This window comes from Chrysoperla carnea, chromosome 2, assembly GCF_905475395.1.
Source record: "Chrysoperla carnea chromosome 2, inChrCarn1.1, whole genome shotgun sequence".
NCBI lineage: Eukaryota > Metazoa > Arthropoda > Insecta > Neuroptera > Chrysopidae > Chrysoperla > Chrysoperla carnea.
In genome coordinates this window covers 79314935-79336215 of record NC_058338.1, presented here as the reverse complement: position 1 = coordinate 79336215, position 21281 = coordinate 79314935, and the positions used below count along the sequence as shown (strand labels likewise).

At 29.0% G+C, this 21281-nt stretch overlaps 3 protein-coding genes across 4 annotated transcripts in view; 1 reads left to right on the top strand and 2 right to left on the bottom strand.

Annotated features, from left to right (window-relative positions):
* The window catches only part of LOC123291639 (mucin-5AC-like), an 83592-nt gene extending 71146 nt beyond the window's left edge, over nt 1-12446 (bottom strand). For both annotated transcript variants that reach the window (XM_044871988.1, XM_044871989.1), the window contains exon 1: nt 12196-12446. In XM_044871988.1, coding sequence (XP_044727923.1) covers nt 12196-12276 — 81 coding nt within the window. In that variant the 5' untranslated portion in view covers nt 12277-12446. The remainder of the gene's footprint in view (nt 1-12195) is intronic.
* A 3664-nt stretch (nt 12447-16110) lies between these two features.
* Nucleotides 16111-20452, bottom strand: LOC123292187 (arginase, hepatic). The gene is made up of 2 exons (XM_044872750.1): nt 20216-20452; nt 16111-17148 (listed from the first exon to the last, which is right to left on the bottom strand). The coding sequence occupies exons 1-2, from the start codon at nt 20385-20387 to the stop codon at nt 16301-16303; spliced, it is 1020 nt and encodes a 339-aa protein (XP_044728685.1). The 5' UTR covers nt 20388-20452; the 3' UTR covers nt 16111-16300.
* LOC123292188 lies at nt 18321-19668 on the top strand. Its single transcript, XM_044872751.1, has 2 exons — nt 18321-18503; nt 19112-19668. Exons 1-2 carry the CDS (start codon nt 18470-18472, stop codon nt 19591-19593), a joined length of 516 nt encoding a protein of 171 aa, XP_044728686.1. The 5' UTR covers nt 18321-18469; the 3' UTR covers nt 19594-19668.
* Nucleotides 20453-21281: the final 829 nt, after the last annotated feature.

Below are 21281 nucleotides of genomic sequence, written 5' to 3'. Positions count from 1 at the left end.
TGCATATATATAGATATAAATTTCCAATATCAATTTGGTTAGTTTAATATGATCTTATTCAAAATGATTTAATAAAACTTTTTAAATAAAAATTTAAGTAAAAGTGTCAATATACTGATGTTATTTACATAATTAAATAATTAAATTTCGGTTAAAATTAAAACAAAACTAATAATTAAGTTAAAATTAATATTATAAATAACATAATATTTAATCACTAATGAAAGCAAAAATATCTTTTTAAATACTTTGAATATTAATAAATTATTATTATTCTTGAATAAATATAGTCTACAATGTATTCTAAAATTTTCAAGGTGTTTACAAGGCTTTTCACCAACTTTTAATGGTCGAAAGATAACGTAAATTGTAATTTTTGGTTAGTTTCAAAGTAGCACGAGTGCCAAGGAAAGTTTAGAATTGTGGTTGAAATTAATTGCAATTTTTTTCAACATTAGTAACTTCATGAACGTAGAAATATCGAAAGCTAAATAATTTTGATATTTTGAAAATTACTACAAATATCGAAAATTTTTATTCTTACTTTTGGTCTTATATTATGAATTTATAGCATAATTCACCATCAAAATTGAAAATATATATTTTTTTAAATTTGTGTCCCAAAAAAACGGGCCCGTGGGGCCCAACGGGTTTTTTTGTTTTCAATAATTTATTGAGGTTTTAACTTTAATTTAAATAATTTTATTTTAAATTCCACCGACTAGTTTTGAAGAAATCTATGAAACCATATCATCCATACAGCGTTTTCCAATTTTAAATATGTCTACTTTTGAAGTCATTTATTTATTTAAATAATTGGGCAAACCTACCCCCCCCACATCCAAAAAAAAATTTCCGAATTGATTTAGACTTAATCAAAATTATATAATAAAATCAAGCGTTTTATCCAAAATTTCCCTGGCGCTCGTACATCCTTAATTTTGTAAAAAGGTTAAGCTCGAACCACTTGCTTGAACCCTTATTGAAATGTAAATTATCATTAAAGAAGTTTTGCCCATAATCGAAATTTGGCAACTCTAGCTTTCGATGTATAAAGCCTCCACTTAGTTTGTTAAACCGACTTTGTGCGATATACTTAGGTACTATACTTACACTGTAAGCCGAGTCCGTGACTTCTTAAATCAAAATTTGAAAACAGAAATTGATCTAAATATTATTGTCGTATCGATTCTTTTGAATTCAAGAGCCATAAATAATATCCACCGATAAAAAACCTTTTTCAGAAGTATAATTGTCACTACAAGATAAAATCTGACGTCTTTGTATAATCAGAATAAAATTTAAAAATTAAAATTTAAGAATTAAAAAATTTAAATATATTTATTAAATAGTGTGAAATAATGAATTGTTCATATCCAAGACACACAACTTTAATTTATAACATTTCTGTAACTTTTTGAACTCCCTGTATATTAAATAAACAGAAATAAAAAACAAAAATATTTATATTATAAACTGAATTATTAATAACTTGATTAGTAAAACAGGTTTTGATTTATAAAAAAGTTTTTCTTAATGCTTCAAATAAGATATATGATCAGATCTTTAGCCTATTTTTAAAGATGCATTTCTACTTTCAAAATTGATATAAGTAAAACTTGTAGCTATGCATGAAAAATTAGGACATTAATATCACTATAGTATAACAATATATACAGTCATAATTTATTATTTGACAAGTAGTTTCTTTTCATTTGATTTAGATCGGCCTCAACAGATGTAAGCTATAACTTTTTATTTCACTCTTTGAACGTTTTCACACCTCATGCATAGTCAAGGTCAGCGCCACACCTATAGAAAATATTGAAAAATAATCTCGCCACCTCTTTGTCTAACAAAAAACATGAAACTTCAACTCTTTAATCGATAATTTTTCAGTTGAAACGATCGCAAGAGATAAGCTTACAAAAGAAAATTTTTGGAATACATAAAATCTATTTGCAATACAACTCGATTTCGTTTGCTTCAAGCTGATTATTAGTCTCAAAAAAGTTTATTCTTTTTATATTGCGGTGAATATTTTATCAAAATTAATTGATGAATGTTTTTAATATCATTTTGAGAAAGTTATTGAATTGACAAAATTTATTATAAGTATAAATCTTGTAAATTTCAACATACAAAAATCAGTCATATTTATAATTTAAAGACTATAAAATAGTCGTTAATAGGGTAGACACTGGTTCGGATTAAATATGCAAAAGTCGACATTTATAAGGTGTCATCATCCTATGAATTATGTGTTAATTCAAAGTATTCCGAATCTTTGAAAAATGTTTGCTTGGTAGCATCAGAATTCTAAAATCAAATATTCAATATTTCGGTATTTTAATGGGAAACTGATAATATACATCATTTTCTATGAACATCATACAGTTAAGGCTGTTGTCTTGCCGCAATATTGTCAAAATTTTTTGATTATATGTATATACGATAAGAGCATATAAGTTGGTAGTGAAATTATGTATAATTCTTGTCTATACTGTAGCATTCAACTGTTTCTCATACAGTCGCCCTATTCGCCCTATATTTAGCTCAGTTGGTTAAGGCGTAACCAATTCCGTCCGCGGTATGCTTAGGGTAGTGAGTTCGATTCCCGCCGTCACAACAAAATTAATTTAATTAATAGTTGTGATGGGTTGGTGTAGTGCATGGTATATGCATGAAGGAGGTGCACAAAGCCTCTGAAATTGAGGAGCTCTATAGCATAAGTGTGTCCTTCATGGATAGCCAACATAACCTAACCTAGCCAAGTCCTTAGTAATAAATTAAATAAATTAAGTTAAACAACTAATAAATTCGATTTCATTGCATTCCACAGTTTATAAAAATACCCTAAGTAAAAAAAATTACCCAAAAAAATGAGTTATCTTGTGCCTTACGTATGCCCTACTAGTACAAGAACTATGTAGATTTACCCCTTAATAAGAAGTTTCCGGTTTTGTCAGAACAATGACACTAACATGTTGTAATATTATACCTTCCTACTTGCCAGTAATTTAAAAATTACTTAAATTACTTTTGATTTTGTTTAAAATGTACAACAAATCATTTTTTTCTTTAAATCAAGATTTAATGTCAATTCAAACTGTCTAGTCTGTATATTATGATTTACAAAACAATATTTTCTAAATAAAAAAAAAGAAGCTGATTATACTTTTAAAAATTTTGATAATGTAATTTCAAACAAAATTTTGTTCAAAATTTGTTGATGATGAACTTTCTTTTCACTTTCCTAATAACATAATAATTCTTTAATCAAAATTTACAACCTACTCGTCCGTTTGTTGTTTTTAGACATATACTGTTTTGAATATACACTTATGTGAAATTAAAACAAAAACACTAACTTTCTGTATTATTCAAATATCAAATTAATCAACTTCTTGATAGTAAGTTATTGTATTCACCACGAAAGTTCAAATATATAATTTTATGATTGTTTATGATTGCCTTAAATTCCTTTTCAAAGTGAAAAAAAATTAAATAAAAAACTTTTTTAGAGACAAGTTTTTCTTGCACTAAAAATAGAAAATAAATTTTTCGTATGAGACACTACTCATACATTAATATTTTCTGCTGGGCCTGCTCAATTTAGGTAAAAGTAGTTATTTTTTACTTGTTAGTACAATAAAAGCTTGTCCTCTAAAAACCTATTTTTTATTATTATTTAAAAACGTATTTTTTATTATTATTTAAAAACGTATTTTTTATTATTATTTAAAAACGTATTTTTTATTATTATTTAAAAACGTATTTTTTATTATTATTTTATTATTTATTTAAAAACAAAAAACGTATGTATATCAAATATGATGTAAGCAATGGAAAAATCATGTCATAAATTTGTATTTCAACCGATTTATCTACATATGCATGAAAGTTTCAGTTGAATCGAAAAACTGGAAAATTGGTCAAACTTAACTTGCAAGCTTCGATTACGGACAAGTGAAACTGAATAAAAGCTTGTAAATAATGCGAATTAAATCCGTTGCGCAAATTTTTCCAATTCAATTTACAAAATGAATGAATATGAAGGAAAATGAAGAAAATATGAGACGAACAACGATAGATTAGATCAAAGAATGATAAAGCAAAAGTCTTCAAAACCATGGAATTGAAGTCCATAAAGTTTCAATCACAGGGATGTGATTTCAACTACATGCAGTTGGCATTCCAATTGGATACGATCAAAAACAGAACTGAAACTGATTGCATACAATTGAAGTGAAGGTTACATATTTGCCTGGTAGAACCCTAACATTCTACAAGAGCATGATACTATAACAACCTGGTGATTCTTATTTCTTATTGATATTATACAAGATCAATTATATCCATGGCTTACATTTCGCTTACATTACTTTGGTTTCACTAACAACCAGTTACCCTCAGAAAGTGGACTTCAAACCTTAAATCAAGTTGTTTTCATTTTCTATCAGGATAGTCATCATCATAAATGTAGGAGCAAGATCTTGCTAAGCAGATGAGCATTCCACCACTGGACGAAACCACCAACCTCTTAGTTTCCCATATATTCCTCACGATAAATTTCTATGAACATCGCATTTTTACTCGACGACGGTATATATATGTAGGTATGTGTATCAGTATAAACCATTCAAAAATATAAACATGAAAATTTATGAAAAAATAACTTTTAATAAAAACCCATTTCTGTAAACAATAGCCATGTAGTACGAGTCCTTCTGTGTATACCCTATATTTTGCGGATCTAAAGACCTGCGACTGCTTGGCTGATTGTTTAACGGAGTCGAAATTTTTAAAAATATTTAAAATTTTATTTTTTATTCAAAAATAAGTGACTTCTTCGGATCATATTCATTACGACTGGTTAAAATAAAATGCATAAAGTATTAAATTTATGATCCATACTTTATTCATTAAATTCTTAAATATGTTAAAACACATTGGTTCAATCAATTTTTTTTTTTTTCATTTCAAAATACTAAATAAGTTTTTATTGTATTATGGCATAATTAGAATATTTATTATATTATTATTGTCCATAAAAGAGTATCGTTTGGGAAAAATCACTTTTATAAACCACAAATATTTTATGTGATTATTTTGATGTTATTACGATTCTGTTTATAGTAGTAAATCATCAGTAATTTACTTTTCTAAAAAGAGAAGGCATTAAATTCGACAGCGAAAATAGTTTTATTTTTTTGAAAATAAAACTATTTTAAGAAAAAATCACCTTAAGAGAAAATCTTATGTCACTGGTATGCTAATTCTTTATTTAATTTATATACATTTAACTTCAGGTACACAATTTCACTAGAAACATTTATTCAGACAGGTAGCACACCCACAGACGGCTTTAAGGCACACTGGTACCATTAAATGAGTAATAAATTGTGAAAATAAAAAATTGACCGATTTAACTGTTGAAATACCCAATTTAGACAGTTTTGTAAGCCAGCCCTTGCATTTCTTTTTAAATTTTATAAGTTTAAAAAAAAAACAAAACATATACAGAACTCTTTCAAAATTTCGAAAATTTTTCCAATTCGATTAATTTAACTTGAGATTGGAATCAATAAACTCTTTTTTTGAACCTAAATTTTCAGGGCCCTATCTTATGTTTTGGAGAAAATGGAAAGTAAAGTTTTGTCCTAATTTTCGCCCTTACGGAAAACTATGATGTTTTTAAAAAAAATGTTTCAAACAAAAGTTGTCTGCTAGTGTTTTTGTAATTAAAAGTTTCTTCGATATTTACAGTTTAAAATATACGATCCTTTAACACAATTGACCCATGTTGCTCGTTTTCGAATTCAAAATCAAACTTTTATTTAATCTCACTTAACCGTTGTTCAAGCAAATCAAATTTTGCATTTTAAATTTGAAACTGTTCCTTGTTTCTGATTGAGCTGAAATTTTCATGCATATGTAAATTGGAAAACAATGCATTTTTATAAGTAGCACTTTATTTTCCCATCGCTTCCACCATATTTGATACACACATACCTTTTTCGATTTAAATAAAAAATTTAAATAAGATATACCTTTTTAGCGACATGCTTTTATTGTACTAAAAAGTAGAAAATATATAGAATAGTATATTACACATATAGGGAGCAAAAGTAAAGAATGTTTCAGATCTCATCTTATTTCTGAGATATTCTTTACTTGCTTCCGTGATCTGAATATTTTTTTTCTCCTCGACGGCAACTTCGTTTTACACAGACGAAAGCTGACACTTTCTGCATGGAGGAGAGAAATATATGTTTCTTATCCTTGATATGTTAAATTGCGCGTGTCTAGCTTTTACAAATAGTCATGTATGAGTAACTCATAAGAAAAATTATTTTCTACTTTTTAGTAGAATAAAAGCTTGTCCCTAAACATGTATTTTTAATTTAAATATTTTTAATGAAAGTCATTTAAATAAGAGAATTCTTAAGTTATTTACTTTTAAAGATTAATGGATGATAAACGATAACGTATGCAAAACTTTGCGTAGGTTCCACAAAAACTGTTGATCCAAAAATAACCGAACTACATAGATAAGTCATAAAATCATCGATCATAATATTTATGCCCAACAACAATCAATCAGTAAATATGTATTTATTTTTTTATTTTTTTGTATTCATAATAATGAAATAATATATTATTTAGAAAGTAACTTTTTAAAACGTCCAAAATAACATAAAAGTTACATTATTTATAACAAGATATTTATTAATATGGTATGGTCAAACAATAATAATAAATGAACTGTCCAAATATTATATAAAAATAATTGATTTAAATATAAGAATTTTTTTTAAAATTATTATTATTAACAAAATTAAATTTAGATTATATTTAGTTTAAATTTATTACATAGACGTTTAATTGGTAGTTTAAATTTAACATTCATATATTTTTAACATACGTATTGTGTTTTGAATAGTTCCAGAATAGGGGATCGGACTAAATTTTTTTCATCACTTCAGATGAAGAATTCTCACTTCACGAATAGAAAAGTAAAGCTTGTTTTTAAAAATCTTTACTAGTATACAAGATATGAACGTTTTAAATTCCTAATTAAACAAAGAGGAAGGTACCCACTAATGACGTCATACGTGAGTATCGCCATAGGGATTACATATAAAACATTGTTTTGCTAAAAGGAGATGGGCAACCTTTGAATGCAATCTTTGATTCCTTATAACTTCTTCGTTTTGAATCAATTTTAATTTCACTTTCAAATTTTTGTCATGGTATTAAGTCTAGTTTTACATTTTTATGGGTAATATGGCCAACTCGACACGATAGGGGTTTGTATAGCATAGCCAGTTTTGTCAGTAAAGCCTTCAACAATGTCTTAGCATCCTACGTTATACAAAATTAAAAAATTTACTGCCATCTCCTATTATGGCTCTGCCAGGCAGCTATGGTTACAAGTAGCAAAAAGATTTATATAGTATCTGATTTCCTTAGGAAATTAGGAAACAAAGCAATTTTCTGCGTTTTCTGAGACAGATACAAATAGGGAAAAAGGATATCGGGTTCAACCATTTCCCCCTGCCAGTATGGATTATTAATATGTCATTTTATATACTTTAACTTGAAAATAAATGGCTAAAGATCTCAGAAATCCAATGAAAAGAGGAAGATGATAAAGTAACCTCCCCCCTGGACGAAATCGTGAATCCGCTACTGACTTATAAATAGAAAATGAATTTGCGATATTTTATTCACATTTCGTTTTTCAATTTCTCTTCATTTGGGTCAACACTGAAATCAAAATTTTCTCCAGCGACGCCAGCCGCCACACGCACCCCTCCTCCGATGTATAATTTTTAACTTCCTAGAGGAAGTTAATGTAATGGGACCGATTTTGAAAATTTTCAGTTTTACATATTTCCGCAGTTTCAAGGCCACAATATCGGAATCAAACCTTTTCAATATAATGTCTGTGTGTGTGTGTATGTACGTAAGTGCGTATGTTCGTTCGGATTATTTCGCCTCGATTATCTCGCGAACCAGTCATGACATTAACACGTGACCGGGCTTATTCGACGCGTAATCGCGTATTTAAGAACTGAAAGAGTTTTCAGCAGAATCAGTTGAGCCGTTTTTTAATGGTAATAAAAAACTGGAAAAAAGTGAATAAACAGAATCTGAAAAGTGGATAAAACACTTCATTTATCCCTGGAGATAATTATCGTTCCATTAGCTGCAGTACATGTTCGAAGAAAAATCTATGAAGGCTAACAAAACCTTTTTTTTTATGTTTTCCCCCCTCTGAGAAGTTGATCGTGTGGTCTACAGGGGTCGCACTCACACGACTTCAGTACCACACAGACTATGTTCTGCCAATTTATTTTTAAATATGATTATGGGTAAGTTTCTAATATGTGAAAAGTTGAAAGATGCATAGATACTTATGATATACAAAAGACCCCAGAACTTAAACCAAAAATATTGAATAAGCGATTCTTTAAAAAAGAAATAAGTAAATATTATTATTAATTAATATTTTTACTACGTATGTTTATTGAGATATTTTCAAAATAATTATCAGGAAGCCAGGCAGTGTGTTTCAATTCGTGTTATAAAAAACATTTAATAATACTAATTTCATTTAATTATAGTTTAGTTTATTCTATAAAACATTTTATTGCAAAGATATTCTAATAAAAACAGATAGTTGCAATTTCACTTCACATGGCGCTATAAGTTGCTATACCGGTTGATTTTAAAATTCATTAAACTCATATTTCTCACTTAAAAGTGGGTAACCGATATATATTTTAGCCAACCGCTTTTTCACAATAGAGTGTTAATTTTTTATTTTAATTAACAATAGTTTTTAAATATGCAAATGTTTAAAATTGTAGTATAAAATTATTAATTATTTTGAAAGAAAGTTAATATCCCAAATTGACATATTTTTAAAAGGTGTTAAATTTGTAATCAAGCAGTGTTTAATCAAACCAATTTCAATTACAATACTAGTTGCTATGCCGTTTTTTTTAAATATCTTTATCTCACAAGACCTCACATGAGGGCCCCTAGTTTCTAATCACCGATAATTAGATAGTTATCGAATAACCGATAACCGATTTATTATTACTGATACATATATTTATTTTTCAAAATGTTGACAAGGCCTTCACAGATCGCGATCAGAAGGTATATTCTATCGCATGCGTTCTCTGAAACCTACAGCCAGCCACGTAAGTTTTCCGACAGGATGGGTTTCCATTTATCGCTCATCGATCTCAAAGATATTATTGGTTTAAATATATTTTACATGTCAGATCTTCGATATTACGTTGCATCACAAATATTCTTATTTTTGAACAATTTATAACAACTATGGAGATATATAAGTATCTCTATATATTATAAATGCGAAAGTAAGGATGTTTGTTTGTTTGTTTCTTACGCTTTCACGCTTAAATTAGCGAATGGTTTTTAATGAAACTGTACAGCAATATAGCTGATATATTAAAATAACACATGAGCTATAATTTATAAAGATATATATTTTTTTTTAATTAAAAAATAAAATTTAATCTGACATTTACTATTTTAAATTTTTACAGAAATCAGTAATTTATGGTTCAAAATGATGATTATAGAAGGTGCAAATCTCTAATCATCATTTTCTGTAAAAATCTAAGTATTCTGTAAAAAATTTTAAATAGTAAATGTCAAACCATTCATGGCCAACGTTTCAGATATACTCAATGAATTATGACTATTTTACATTTAACAAAATTGAAAACTATGCACATCTAGAGAGTTGGAGGCTATAAAGCGCTATTATTTACTTTTAAGCCCAGTGATACGAGCGGGTATCAGGCTAGTTAGGAAATAAAAATAAAAATAACGATTTAACCCATTTTTATTTAACACACTTTTATTAGCTTAACCGGTATATGTGTATGAATTAAACAGAATCTTTCAGCATCAAGAACCGATGGCAATGCAATAATTTAATAACTTTATCCTAGTATCCTTACCAGGATCACCAGGATAAATTTTGTGTTTATCATTTTAAACATATTATTTTGAAATACAAGTGAAATTTACAAAATTTAAAAAACCCCAGACCAATTTTTTGGATTTAGGATTCCGTACCCAAACCCCAAAAAATTAGTTCAGACACATTTTTTGGGTACGGAACATTAAACTCGAACTTGAAACGTATCCAAGGACACTGTCCAATAAAAAAACCTTTTCCTTGGTGTCTTCTCCAAATTGAACCTATTATAAGGACCATCGCATATTTTTCGCACCTAAAACATAGCTAAGAACGCTCTCCATTGAATAACCTTTCAAAAGAAACAAAAAAACTAAAATTGATTCACCCGTTTAGGCGCTACGATCGAGGGCTAAAAAGACTATTGTCAACAGTCAAATGACCGATATAATAATATCTTGAAAAAAAATAATATTTCAGATTGGTGTGTCGAGCCCGTAAATAAACAATTTGAATAAAATAAGGTATCAAAGACCTTCGAAATGTTAACAACAGCCTCTTAATCTCATATATTCCGCAACGAATTATGATAAATATTAAAAGTGGGTAATCTATTTAATCAACTTTAAAGTTATCACAATATAGTGTTAATTATTAATTTTAATTAGCAATTTAAATATGCAATTTGGAAAAAAAATTAATTGAAAAATTATGGGATAAAATTGTAATTATTATTTTTGAAAGAAAGTTATCATCCCAAATAATTACAGGTATATTTTAAAAAGTGTTAAATTTTTAAGCACTCGTATTTAATTAAATAATTATAATCAATTTTCATTTTCAAATTAATTTTCACTAGTTTGTGAATTATATTTGTATTATTTAAAAAATAATAAAATAAAATATTTAAAGAAAAGAATAAAAATTTCTATTTTTTTTACATTCTTTAGCGCTATAAAGAGTTTGTTTTTATATGCTAAATAAGTTTAACCATAATGCGTGAATTATTTAATTATTAACATAAATTGTTAACCGTCTGGTATTTTTATTAGAATTCCGTAGAGAATTCAATCTTACTTTTTAAGTCTAAAAATAAAATTAAAAGTTTTTGAGAAATTTAATTAAAAATGCTTTAAAAGGTTCTAACAAGTAAGCAGCAATCTACCTGCCTTTTGGCCAGAGAGACTCGTATATGGCCTTTGAGATTTGTAGTTTCAGTTTTTTTGAACCCTTTATTGCCCGCCATCTTCGCTTTGGAGGATGATTTAAATTTCCGTATTTCAATGTTTAATAAATATATTGAGATAGTAATTATTATGCAAAATAGACTCCAAAAGATGAAGCTTATTTTGGAAATCGACGAAACGAGGTTTAAATTCCATGTTACGTCATATACAACAAACTTCACTATTCTCTGAAATAATAAACGAAAAGTGGCTCAAATTGGCTGATATTAAGACATTTTCAATATTGAATTGTTTATAGCAAAGATTGAGCAAATTTGGCTTTGGATTTTATTATGCAATTTGCCGTTTTCATTTAGGAACAAACCAAACATTGAATTAGAAGGACTTAATGGGCAATATTGAATTAATTTGGTATTATTGGGTAATCAGACGTAGGAGCAACAGATTTGAGATTATTCTTAATGAGTAATAAGAGGCTCATTAGTTCTTTGGCTGAAGATTTCAAATTGGGCGTTACAATTGAAAAATACGATGGTCGATAGAGTCTTATTAAAGATTTGAGAAGTAAAAGATTAGCTTTGATTGGTAAAGATATCGAAAATATTTTTTTCATGATGTGTTACATAAAATTTTAAACTTTTATAGCTCTAGCGTGCCATGGAATGAACGACCAAAATAATGAAAAAAATAAAAATGCGAATTTTATCCTTAAAATCGGCATATGGGTACAAAAAATATTCTGAACAACTTTTTCATATAGTTTTTTTTTTTTTCTATATCTCTATCCATCTCTATGACGCGTAGCAAAATATTACGAATCGACCCTATTTGTCAATTTGAAGTAGGATGAGTTTAAATTTTGGTGAAATATCTTTAAAAATGTGAGCCAGCACCCAGTATGATTGTGCAAAATTTTATGTCAAAATTCTTATACTTAAATAACGAAAGTATGAGGGTGTCTTCATCTTAAATGCGACGCACTGTATAAAAATTTTAAGACAAAATCTTAAATCTACATTTAATAGCCATTTATATTACCTCAGCTGTATTAGATAACTGCCTTTGACCATAAACTACAACAATTAACATTAACAACAATACACAACAATGTAACTTCATTGTTCAAAATTTTAAATTAAAGAAAATCACGAACAAAATTTCACAGAATATCACAACTATTGTAGTTTTTTTTTTTTTATTATCCAAACAAAGTCACTAAACTAGGATCAAATATCCAGATAAAAAAAGAACCAAATTATCTTTTATTAAAGTCATCCATACTTTCTTAATTATTGCACACCATAAGTTTTTGAATCAAATAATAAAAGTAAAATTATATTTTGTGTTTGAAATTTTTGTCATATTAAAAAAACTGTATCAATAAAATTTCCCTCTCACAATCAACTGACAATGATATCCCCATAAATACCATTAAATAACACTCCGGTAGCTGGTAACAGTAAACTATATAGTTCTAGATGAGTGAAATAACTATCACTATCTATATGTTTTTCAATAGTTAGAACGTCGATAATTTGGTTTGTAAGCCTTGATTTGGCAAAACACTCGCATGAGAAGAAATGAAAAAATATCATAAAACTTACATTAGAATCACATTCTGGGTTCAAAGGAACGATTAGATAGAAAACGGCTTTCTTATTCCAATTAATCAGCGAATGCCATGACAAAAGTGGTATCGAAAAACTAAAAATTAATAGAAGAAAACAAGCCAAGAAACATAGCGTTTTATGTTTACGACTAATCAATGGCTAAGTTAAGTTAAAAAATTCACAAGTCAAAACAGTTTTCTTTCGATAACAAAAAAAGTTGCAAAGAAATTAAATGGGAGAATAATAGGTCTCAAATAGAACTATCGATTGACGATTGACTTGGTAAGTCCGATTTTTGATGCGTAGGTGCTGAGAAAACTTGAAAAAATGAGCGAAAATAGTCGCTTTTAAACTTGTGTATAACTTTTTATCTTTTTCGATTTTAAAGTTGATATTTACTGAAGCTATGAGTAATAGGTTCACAAACCTTTTTTTTAACCACAAAAATTTGAATATTTTTGAAATATCGCATTTTTCGAAAAAAAAAAACACTTTACGTAAAAACTTTCCTCTTGGTCGAGGGATTATGGTAAAAGAGATTTTCGGAGGTTAGCCTCTTCGTCTAGACTTCTTCTATCATGATATTTTAGCAGCACGTTAGTTTTTTAATTTTTGATGGTGAGATCGAACTTTGAAAAAGTGAATTTTTTTGGGTTTAAAATATATGTGTAGTTTCGATCACCCGTAGTTCTAAAACAACCCGTTACCAAATTTCGTGACTGTGAGAGTTTGTGATCAGAACGATCTGAACAACGAGGCGATTTGAAAAAGTTTCACAAAAAGGCATTTTCCAATCTAATCATACGAAATCCTTTCCAAAAAGTTTTATATTTACAAATAGTTTAAAACCCGATTTTTCATTATTTAGGTCAAAGTTTTTCTAAGCGCGCACACACTTCTGTATGATATCGTTGAATTGGTAACAAAATAAAAGTATTCAGATAATTGTCCTCTCAGGCGATTATTTTTCCAGGCTCAAGCAAAAAACCAATTTTTTCGACACCGCATTATAAATCGCGAAAATTTGAACCCGAATAAAACTAAAATTCAATTTTTCGACATGAGGTTATACTATTTCGATTCAACAACCCAAAAACATGTGTTTATTTAAAGTTATCTCACGCACATCCAAACTGTGTAAACTCTACTGTCATCAGTTACCGGATTGATATTCCAAGTAACCAAGATATCCCCATAAATACCATTGAATTGAATTTGTTATCTTTTACTTTAATTTTTTTAATAAATTTTTCTTAACGGCTGAAATTTAAAATTGTATCTTTTATTCCGTTACCTATAAAACAAAGAGAGATTGTTGTCTTATGATTAATGGTATTATTTTTTGTCTTTATTTTGTATCTGAACTTATTCATTTTTATCATTCGTATATTAAAACTATATTTTTATGTGATTGAAGTGTATCTAAATACCCTTTCTCTATCAAGGTGTACAAAACAACACTCACAGGTGAGTTCCCCACTTTTTGTAAAGTTTTTAGAGAATGTATAAATATTTATGTACTGGTACTGTTATGCTATTACTTATGAATACTATTTAATAAATGCCAAAACAATAAGAATATCGATAGTGTACGGGGTTTTGTATTTCATTGTTGTGAATTTAAGGTAGTCCGGCTGTTGTTTATTCAACTAGGCAATTGTTATAACGTAAATGTAATGAAAGCTAGGGAATTTATATGACGTAAATGTCAAATTTTAATTTTAATAAAATGCTTTAAAAATATCAAAAGACAAAGTTTTTTATATTTACTTTTTGGAAAACTCCGTGAGGTAATGTTTTTTTTGCATAAACAGAAGCTTATTAACCCAAATGTATACTCGGCCCCCAAAATGTATACTCAAGAGTTTTGAGGGCCGCTAATCACGATTCCGAAGCCAAAATTCTGATATACTCCCCTCCTCCTAGTAACCATAACAGCAATATTCTGTAAATATTCAACAAAATGGGCAAGGAAAGTACAGCCGAGAGTTTTACGGATCCGAACCATCCGAACCATCCGTAGCGAAATACATAGATAATGTTGCTGTTTTGGATCGGCTTAAGGCGAAATGGAAACTGATAAAACAGCCGGTTATAATAAAGTAAACACCCAAATTAATTCAGTAAAAATTTAAATACTCTAGATAGAACTCGTTGAGTTTGGCGACCTTATTTCGACAGAAAATAAAAAAAAATTGCCTTAATAAGAATTTCAATATAGGAGAGCATGTGGGTCTCCTAGGAAGACAGTGTTTCGGTTTTGTATTGACGGTGAACTTTCCTTAGAAGAAAACTTTCACCCCGCTTAGAAAAAATTCACTTTCACTTTTAATCTTTGACTCAAAAATTACGAAAATTAGGTATGTTAATAAGGACGCATTTTCTGTCTATTTCAAGGTGTAAGTTTGTAGATTCATTGAATTTATAAATTTTAGCCCATTGAAGATGATATCTTGAGAATCATAATTCTCAATGGATTTTAGTCGGTGGGGACGTATTCAGATTCAATTCTACTCTAAAACTTCTGGAGAAAAATAGAGAAATTATATTTTTTTATCGAATTTGTACGCTTTTCTTCAAAGAAATCCCTTTATCCGTCAACCCCAGTAGCTCAGTTAGTTAAAGCATAACCAATTCCGTTCCATATGGCTAGGGTTAAGAGTGCGATTCCCGAGCGTCACAATAAAAAAATAATTTAATTAATGGTTGTGATGGGCAGCCTCTCAAAATAATTGAGGAGCTGATAAATGTAATTATCAGCAGAAAAGATTATAAAATGCATATATGAAATCACAGTGCCCTATGATCTAGGTTGGGTTAGGTTAGGCTATTTTATATTAGCTGTCCACGAGGGACCCACTTAGGCACTTCCTTCATGCATATACCATGCACTACACCAGTCCATCACAACTATTAATTAAATTAATTTTTTTAAGACGGGAATCGAGCCCGCTAGGCTATTTATACCGCGAACGGAATTGATTTCGCTTAAACCAACTGAGCCACTTGGGTCGGCCTTATGACCTATGACCTAACTTAACCATTCTTTTATGCGTATTGTCCATCTATTTCAATATTGTCAGTTTTTTTTTATAAGACCATATTTTTTTGTAAAAGGGATTTATTATTTTGATAGTAAATGCCGCCAGTGGCGCTTGTTTTAATCTGCACTCTGCGAATAGGAATTCTCAAAAAATAAATACTCAATAAAATCACCAGTAAGAAATGATTGCGATACCTTTGACATGCGAAAAATAAAAGCTAGAAATCAAAATTTTATTTCAAATATTTTCTTACATTGTAAGATATTTAATTAAAATAATTTTCAAAAATTACAGTTTTATTCTTTAGACATAATCTCTATATTAAGGATCCAAAATAGATCTAATACTTCATTGTCAATTAATACGTGCAAGTTTCCATAAGTTTTGCCAAAAAATCAACAGTGAAAAATTCCTAGAACTCCAATTATCATTATGTTTTGGATTATAAAATTATTAAAGGATAGGCACAAAATTTTCCAGGAATATAACTTATTTCGGTTTAGGCAAATCTTCCACTTTTGGTAAAATACCTGACCGAAAATGTCCACATCCGGCCATTAAAATTGAAATAGCAGCATCAATAGTCGTTTTTACATCTTTTTTATCGCCAATATCAGGATTTACTTCCACCAAATCTATCCCATTTAATCTACCAGTTCTATAGAATGCTTCCATTAGACTCACACCTTCCCTTAAAGTTAAACCACCACGAACAGACGTACCAGTGCTTGGCGCTTCCAAAGAATCCAATGAATCGATATCAAAGCTCACATGTAAGGATTTGTTATTATATGGATCTATTTTTGCCATTACCATTTGCATAACCACATTAATACCCAATCTTTCAATATCCTCCATTCCAAATGCAGGAATACCAAATTTTTCGATAATAAAACGTTCGTATTTATCAACGGATCTTAAACCGATATATGCAATGTTACGTACTGGCATTAATGGTGTTTGCCAATCCATTCCTGGCAAATATGGCCAATAATCCGCTAATTCTTTGACTAGTATTGCAACAGGCATTCCATGAACATTTCCCGTATCTGATGTATAATTAGTATTTAAATCTCCATGAGCGTCGACCCATATCACCGCAACATTATTAGATCCTTTTGCTTGGATATGACCGTCTACAGTACCAATAGAACAAGCGTGATCGCCTCCCAATGATATGGCTGTTCGTCCAGAAGTTATAATTTCATTTACGGCTTTAGATACTTCTTTGGTGCATGCAGCAACATGATCCAAATTTTTCATATTGGGAACTGGTTTCAAACTCACTGTTTCAGGTTTATAGGATATGTCTCCATAATCTCTTATATCCAAATTTTCTGTTAACAAAAAAAATTAATTTTAATTTTTGTACCTTATTGAAATAGATAAAAAGATAAGATGCAACACAATCATCGTCAGTTAGCAGGAAATAAGACTCTCAACTGGTAGTAATATACCTGACTCGACTGAATTGATAAAATGGACAAATATTAAAAGTAAAGCCATAAAATAATTCTCGTCGGTTGTAGCGAACTGGACACATCCAGTTTGCACGCGATACCAAATTTTAATTCAAATCATAGGCATAAATCACGGTCAATAAAAGAATTTTTCAAACCCGCTAAATGAATTGTTATGAACTGTTTGGTGGTCTTCAAAAATTTATTTTTTCGATTTTGTGATAATTTTGTATTGTTATTTTTATAAGTGTTATTGTAATTTTTGGTAATGCTTTCCATATTTTTAATATACTAGCTGTGAACTACTCGCTTTGCGTAGGGGTTACGGTTATGTAATGTACCCGTCATGCTCTATTATTTGATACCCCACTTGGGTATATTTGAAAATATTCGATTATTCATCCCCACTTTCTCGCTCCACATTTTCACCTCCCGAAGGGTAAAAATGGATAAAAACAATCCTTGAAGCTGGTTGTATATCTTGTCAATATTTGAGCTTAATCGATGCACAACTTTTTAAGTTTTTGAAGCACAACACTTTCAATTCCTATTTCAACCCCTTACTCTATTATATTATGAATGCATTATACATAAAAACCTTTCTTCTTGAATCACTCTATTTATTAGAAAAAACCACATCAAAATCCTTTGGGTAGTTTTAAAGATCTAAGCATACATAGAGATTAAGGACATGCAGACGGAAGCGACTTTGTTTTATACTATGTTGTAAGCGACGCTGCCACTGGCTAACAATAACCTACATTATTCAAATAATAAGTACGCCCATGGATAGTTCACTATTTCGCCACAGTGAATCCATACTTAATAACCGAACTATGTTCGTGTCAATATACGAATATACACGAACATTAAATGAAGAAGTCGATAATCAATACGAGTGTAAGAAGGAAGCCATGTTGTTGAATAGAATATTTAATTTGTTTAATTTTGTATAATCGTTTAATAATATAATTGTTTTCAATTAATAAGTGTTATTAAAGTGTAATACTCCTATCCTGACACCTCAACCCCCTTACAACCTCAGAAGTGAGATAAAAAATACATTTTCACTCTAAAAAGTAAAAATTTTTTTTCCCTCCATTTTTAACATCTCCGTCATCATACATTTCCTCCAATTTTATTCGTGTTATGAATCCGGGATTCAATCGCTGGTGTATTTATCTGGGATAAATCAATAATGCCACCGAAAAAAGACAATAAAATGGACGAAGATGTCCAGGGCCGGATTTAAATTTCTGCCGCCCTGGGGCACTGAAGAAAATGCCGCCCTATGATTGAAATTTTATTTTAATAGTTTTGATATCTTATTTAAAAAAATTAGGATAACTAATTAATTGCAGAAAATTTATTATGTATTACATATTATTTATTACTGTTCTTTTAAATTTAAATTAATTAGTGTTATTATATAATTCTCCAATTTTAGGAAAATTCATTGATCAATTAAAGTTTCTGTTATCAAAAAGACATAGATAATTTGAAAATATTTTTAATTCTTCAAAAAAACTATATTTCTGGAATTTATCAATTCCAGAAAATAAAAATATCAAATTTTATTTTTGCAAACCTTTATGGAAATAAATTAATTAAACTATTTTAATAGTTTTCACTTAAATTTCCTATATTATAATATACAAAATTTTGATTTGATACATAATGCATAAATTATATTTCTTGAAAAATAAAATGTTTATTTAAAAGAAGTTAATTATATATTGTATTGAAAATATTTTCTAACTTTCCAAATTTTGCCGCCCTAGAAAATTTGCCGCCCTGGGCACTAGCCCCGGCTGCCCCTAGTGTAAATCCACCACTGAAGATGTCGCAAATGTTATCAGTGAGCTACAAAACCAATTGGTCAAAATGCGAGTCGAATTGGATCTATTACAATCAAGTCAATCAACACCAAGAGTTCAAACCGAGTCTCAACAAGGTGAGTCAATCGATATTCTACACTCAATTATTCAACATTCACCGGAATCGTCAAAAACTATTCCCAATTTCGATCCACAAAGTACAACTGGACTTACACCAAAACAATGGATAGATGTTGTAGAAAATGTTTCAAAAATGTTCAAATGGAATGACACATTTACAATTCTACAAGCAAGTTCTAAGCTTAAAGAAGCAGCGAAATACTGGTTCGACACCGTCAGAACTACTATAAATTCTTGGAAAGATTTTAAAAAGGAGTTCATTGCAAGTTTTCCAACCGTAATCGCTGAAACCGACACGGATGAGGACATCCGTAATATCAGGACGGCCGAAGCTGTAAGCGACGCTGCCACTGGCCAACAATAACCTACATTATTCAAATAATAAGTACGCCCATGGATAGTTCACTATTTCGCCACAGTGAATCCATACTTAATAACCGAACTATGTTCGTGTCAATATACGAATATACACGAACATTAAATGAAGAAGTCGATAATCAATACGAGTGTAAGAAGGACGCCATGTTGTTGAATAGAATATTTAATTTGTTTAATTTTGTATACCTAATCGTTTAATAATATAATTGTTTTCAATTAATAAGTGTTATTAAAGTGTAATACTCCTATCCTGACACCTCAACCCCCTTACAATGTATTTATACTTAGATATAAAAGAATACACAAATATTACATGAATGTAATATATATTGCATATACGGCCTAAAATAAGAAAAAAATTGAAAAAAAATGAATATCTTCAACTATTTTTTGAAATTTAAATTTCGTTTTATGAAGAATTATATCATATCATAACCAACCTAGTGACAACCAACCTTTGGCTTGCATTATATAAATCACAGAAAATGGTATGAAATACAACTAGCTTAATTTAATTTTATAGTTCAGTCACTTTTATTGGAAAACTCTGTACTTTAAATATAAAATATTTCAGAATGTTACTAAAGAAAAAAATGAAACATACTTACCAATTGTTTTTAATTTATTTATAAGTCCATAATTTCGAATGGCAGTTGGTGCAGAATCAACACCTTTTTTTGTTTGTCCCTGGTCAAATGGTATGCCTAAAATACCAACTTTTTTATCACTATAAAATCGTACATTTCGCACTAGAACTTTTTTTAAACATTTCGAAAACATTGTAACTTAAAATGAGGCATTAAATTAGTACAAGCAATTTTCTGTTCTGTCATATTATTTAAAAAATACTTAGTTTTGTTGCTAAGATAACCTTCAACCTCCAGTGAGGCAGATTACAAAACATGAAGATTGAGATTTTTTGTAAATATACAAATATGATTTAAATGATAAAATTAGTGTACCCTTTGCATACCAAACCACAAGAATTTACACTAATGATTTTTTGCTATAAGTTGAAATTTAAAATATTTTTTTATATTCTGCATTTACAAAATATTCACAAACGATATTTTCCAAAGATGTTGCAAAAAGAATGTTATAATTTAAATTCCTTAAAACCAATTATATTCCAATTTTTAATCATTAAACGAAGCAATAAATACAATACAATTTTTTTACTCATACTTAACTCATACTTAAGCGAGGTAAAGAGAGAATTGGAGTCGCCTCGTTGTAAAATTTAGAAAACATGGAATTGTTAAATATATTTATAGTGAATTGTAAAGCAATTCCAAAGTGTTAAAGAATATTGGTCCCCACCTTCTCAAGATTAAACAATTTGGGATATTTAAAATAAAGAATATATGCTAATAACTAATCATCCAGCAATCAAAATGAGATGGGCAAAAAAACCATCCTGCAATGAAATCGAATCCATGAAATATTAAAGGAAGTGATGGATATTGTAGGTATTGAAAGAAAATCAGGTGATCAAATAAAAATTCAAAATTATTTTCATCAGTCTTTATTTAATGAGCTTTTTTTTTCCATATCTTGTTAAGTTTTGAAAATGAGCTTTCAAAAGAGTTATTTCTGAACTTTCAAATCTAAAAATAATTACCTATATTTATGCTTGCTTGAATTCACGAGAATCGATCGTATAATTTGACATCG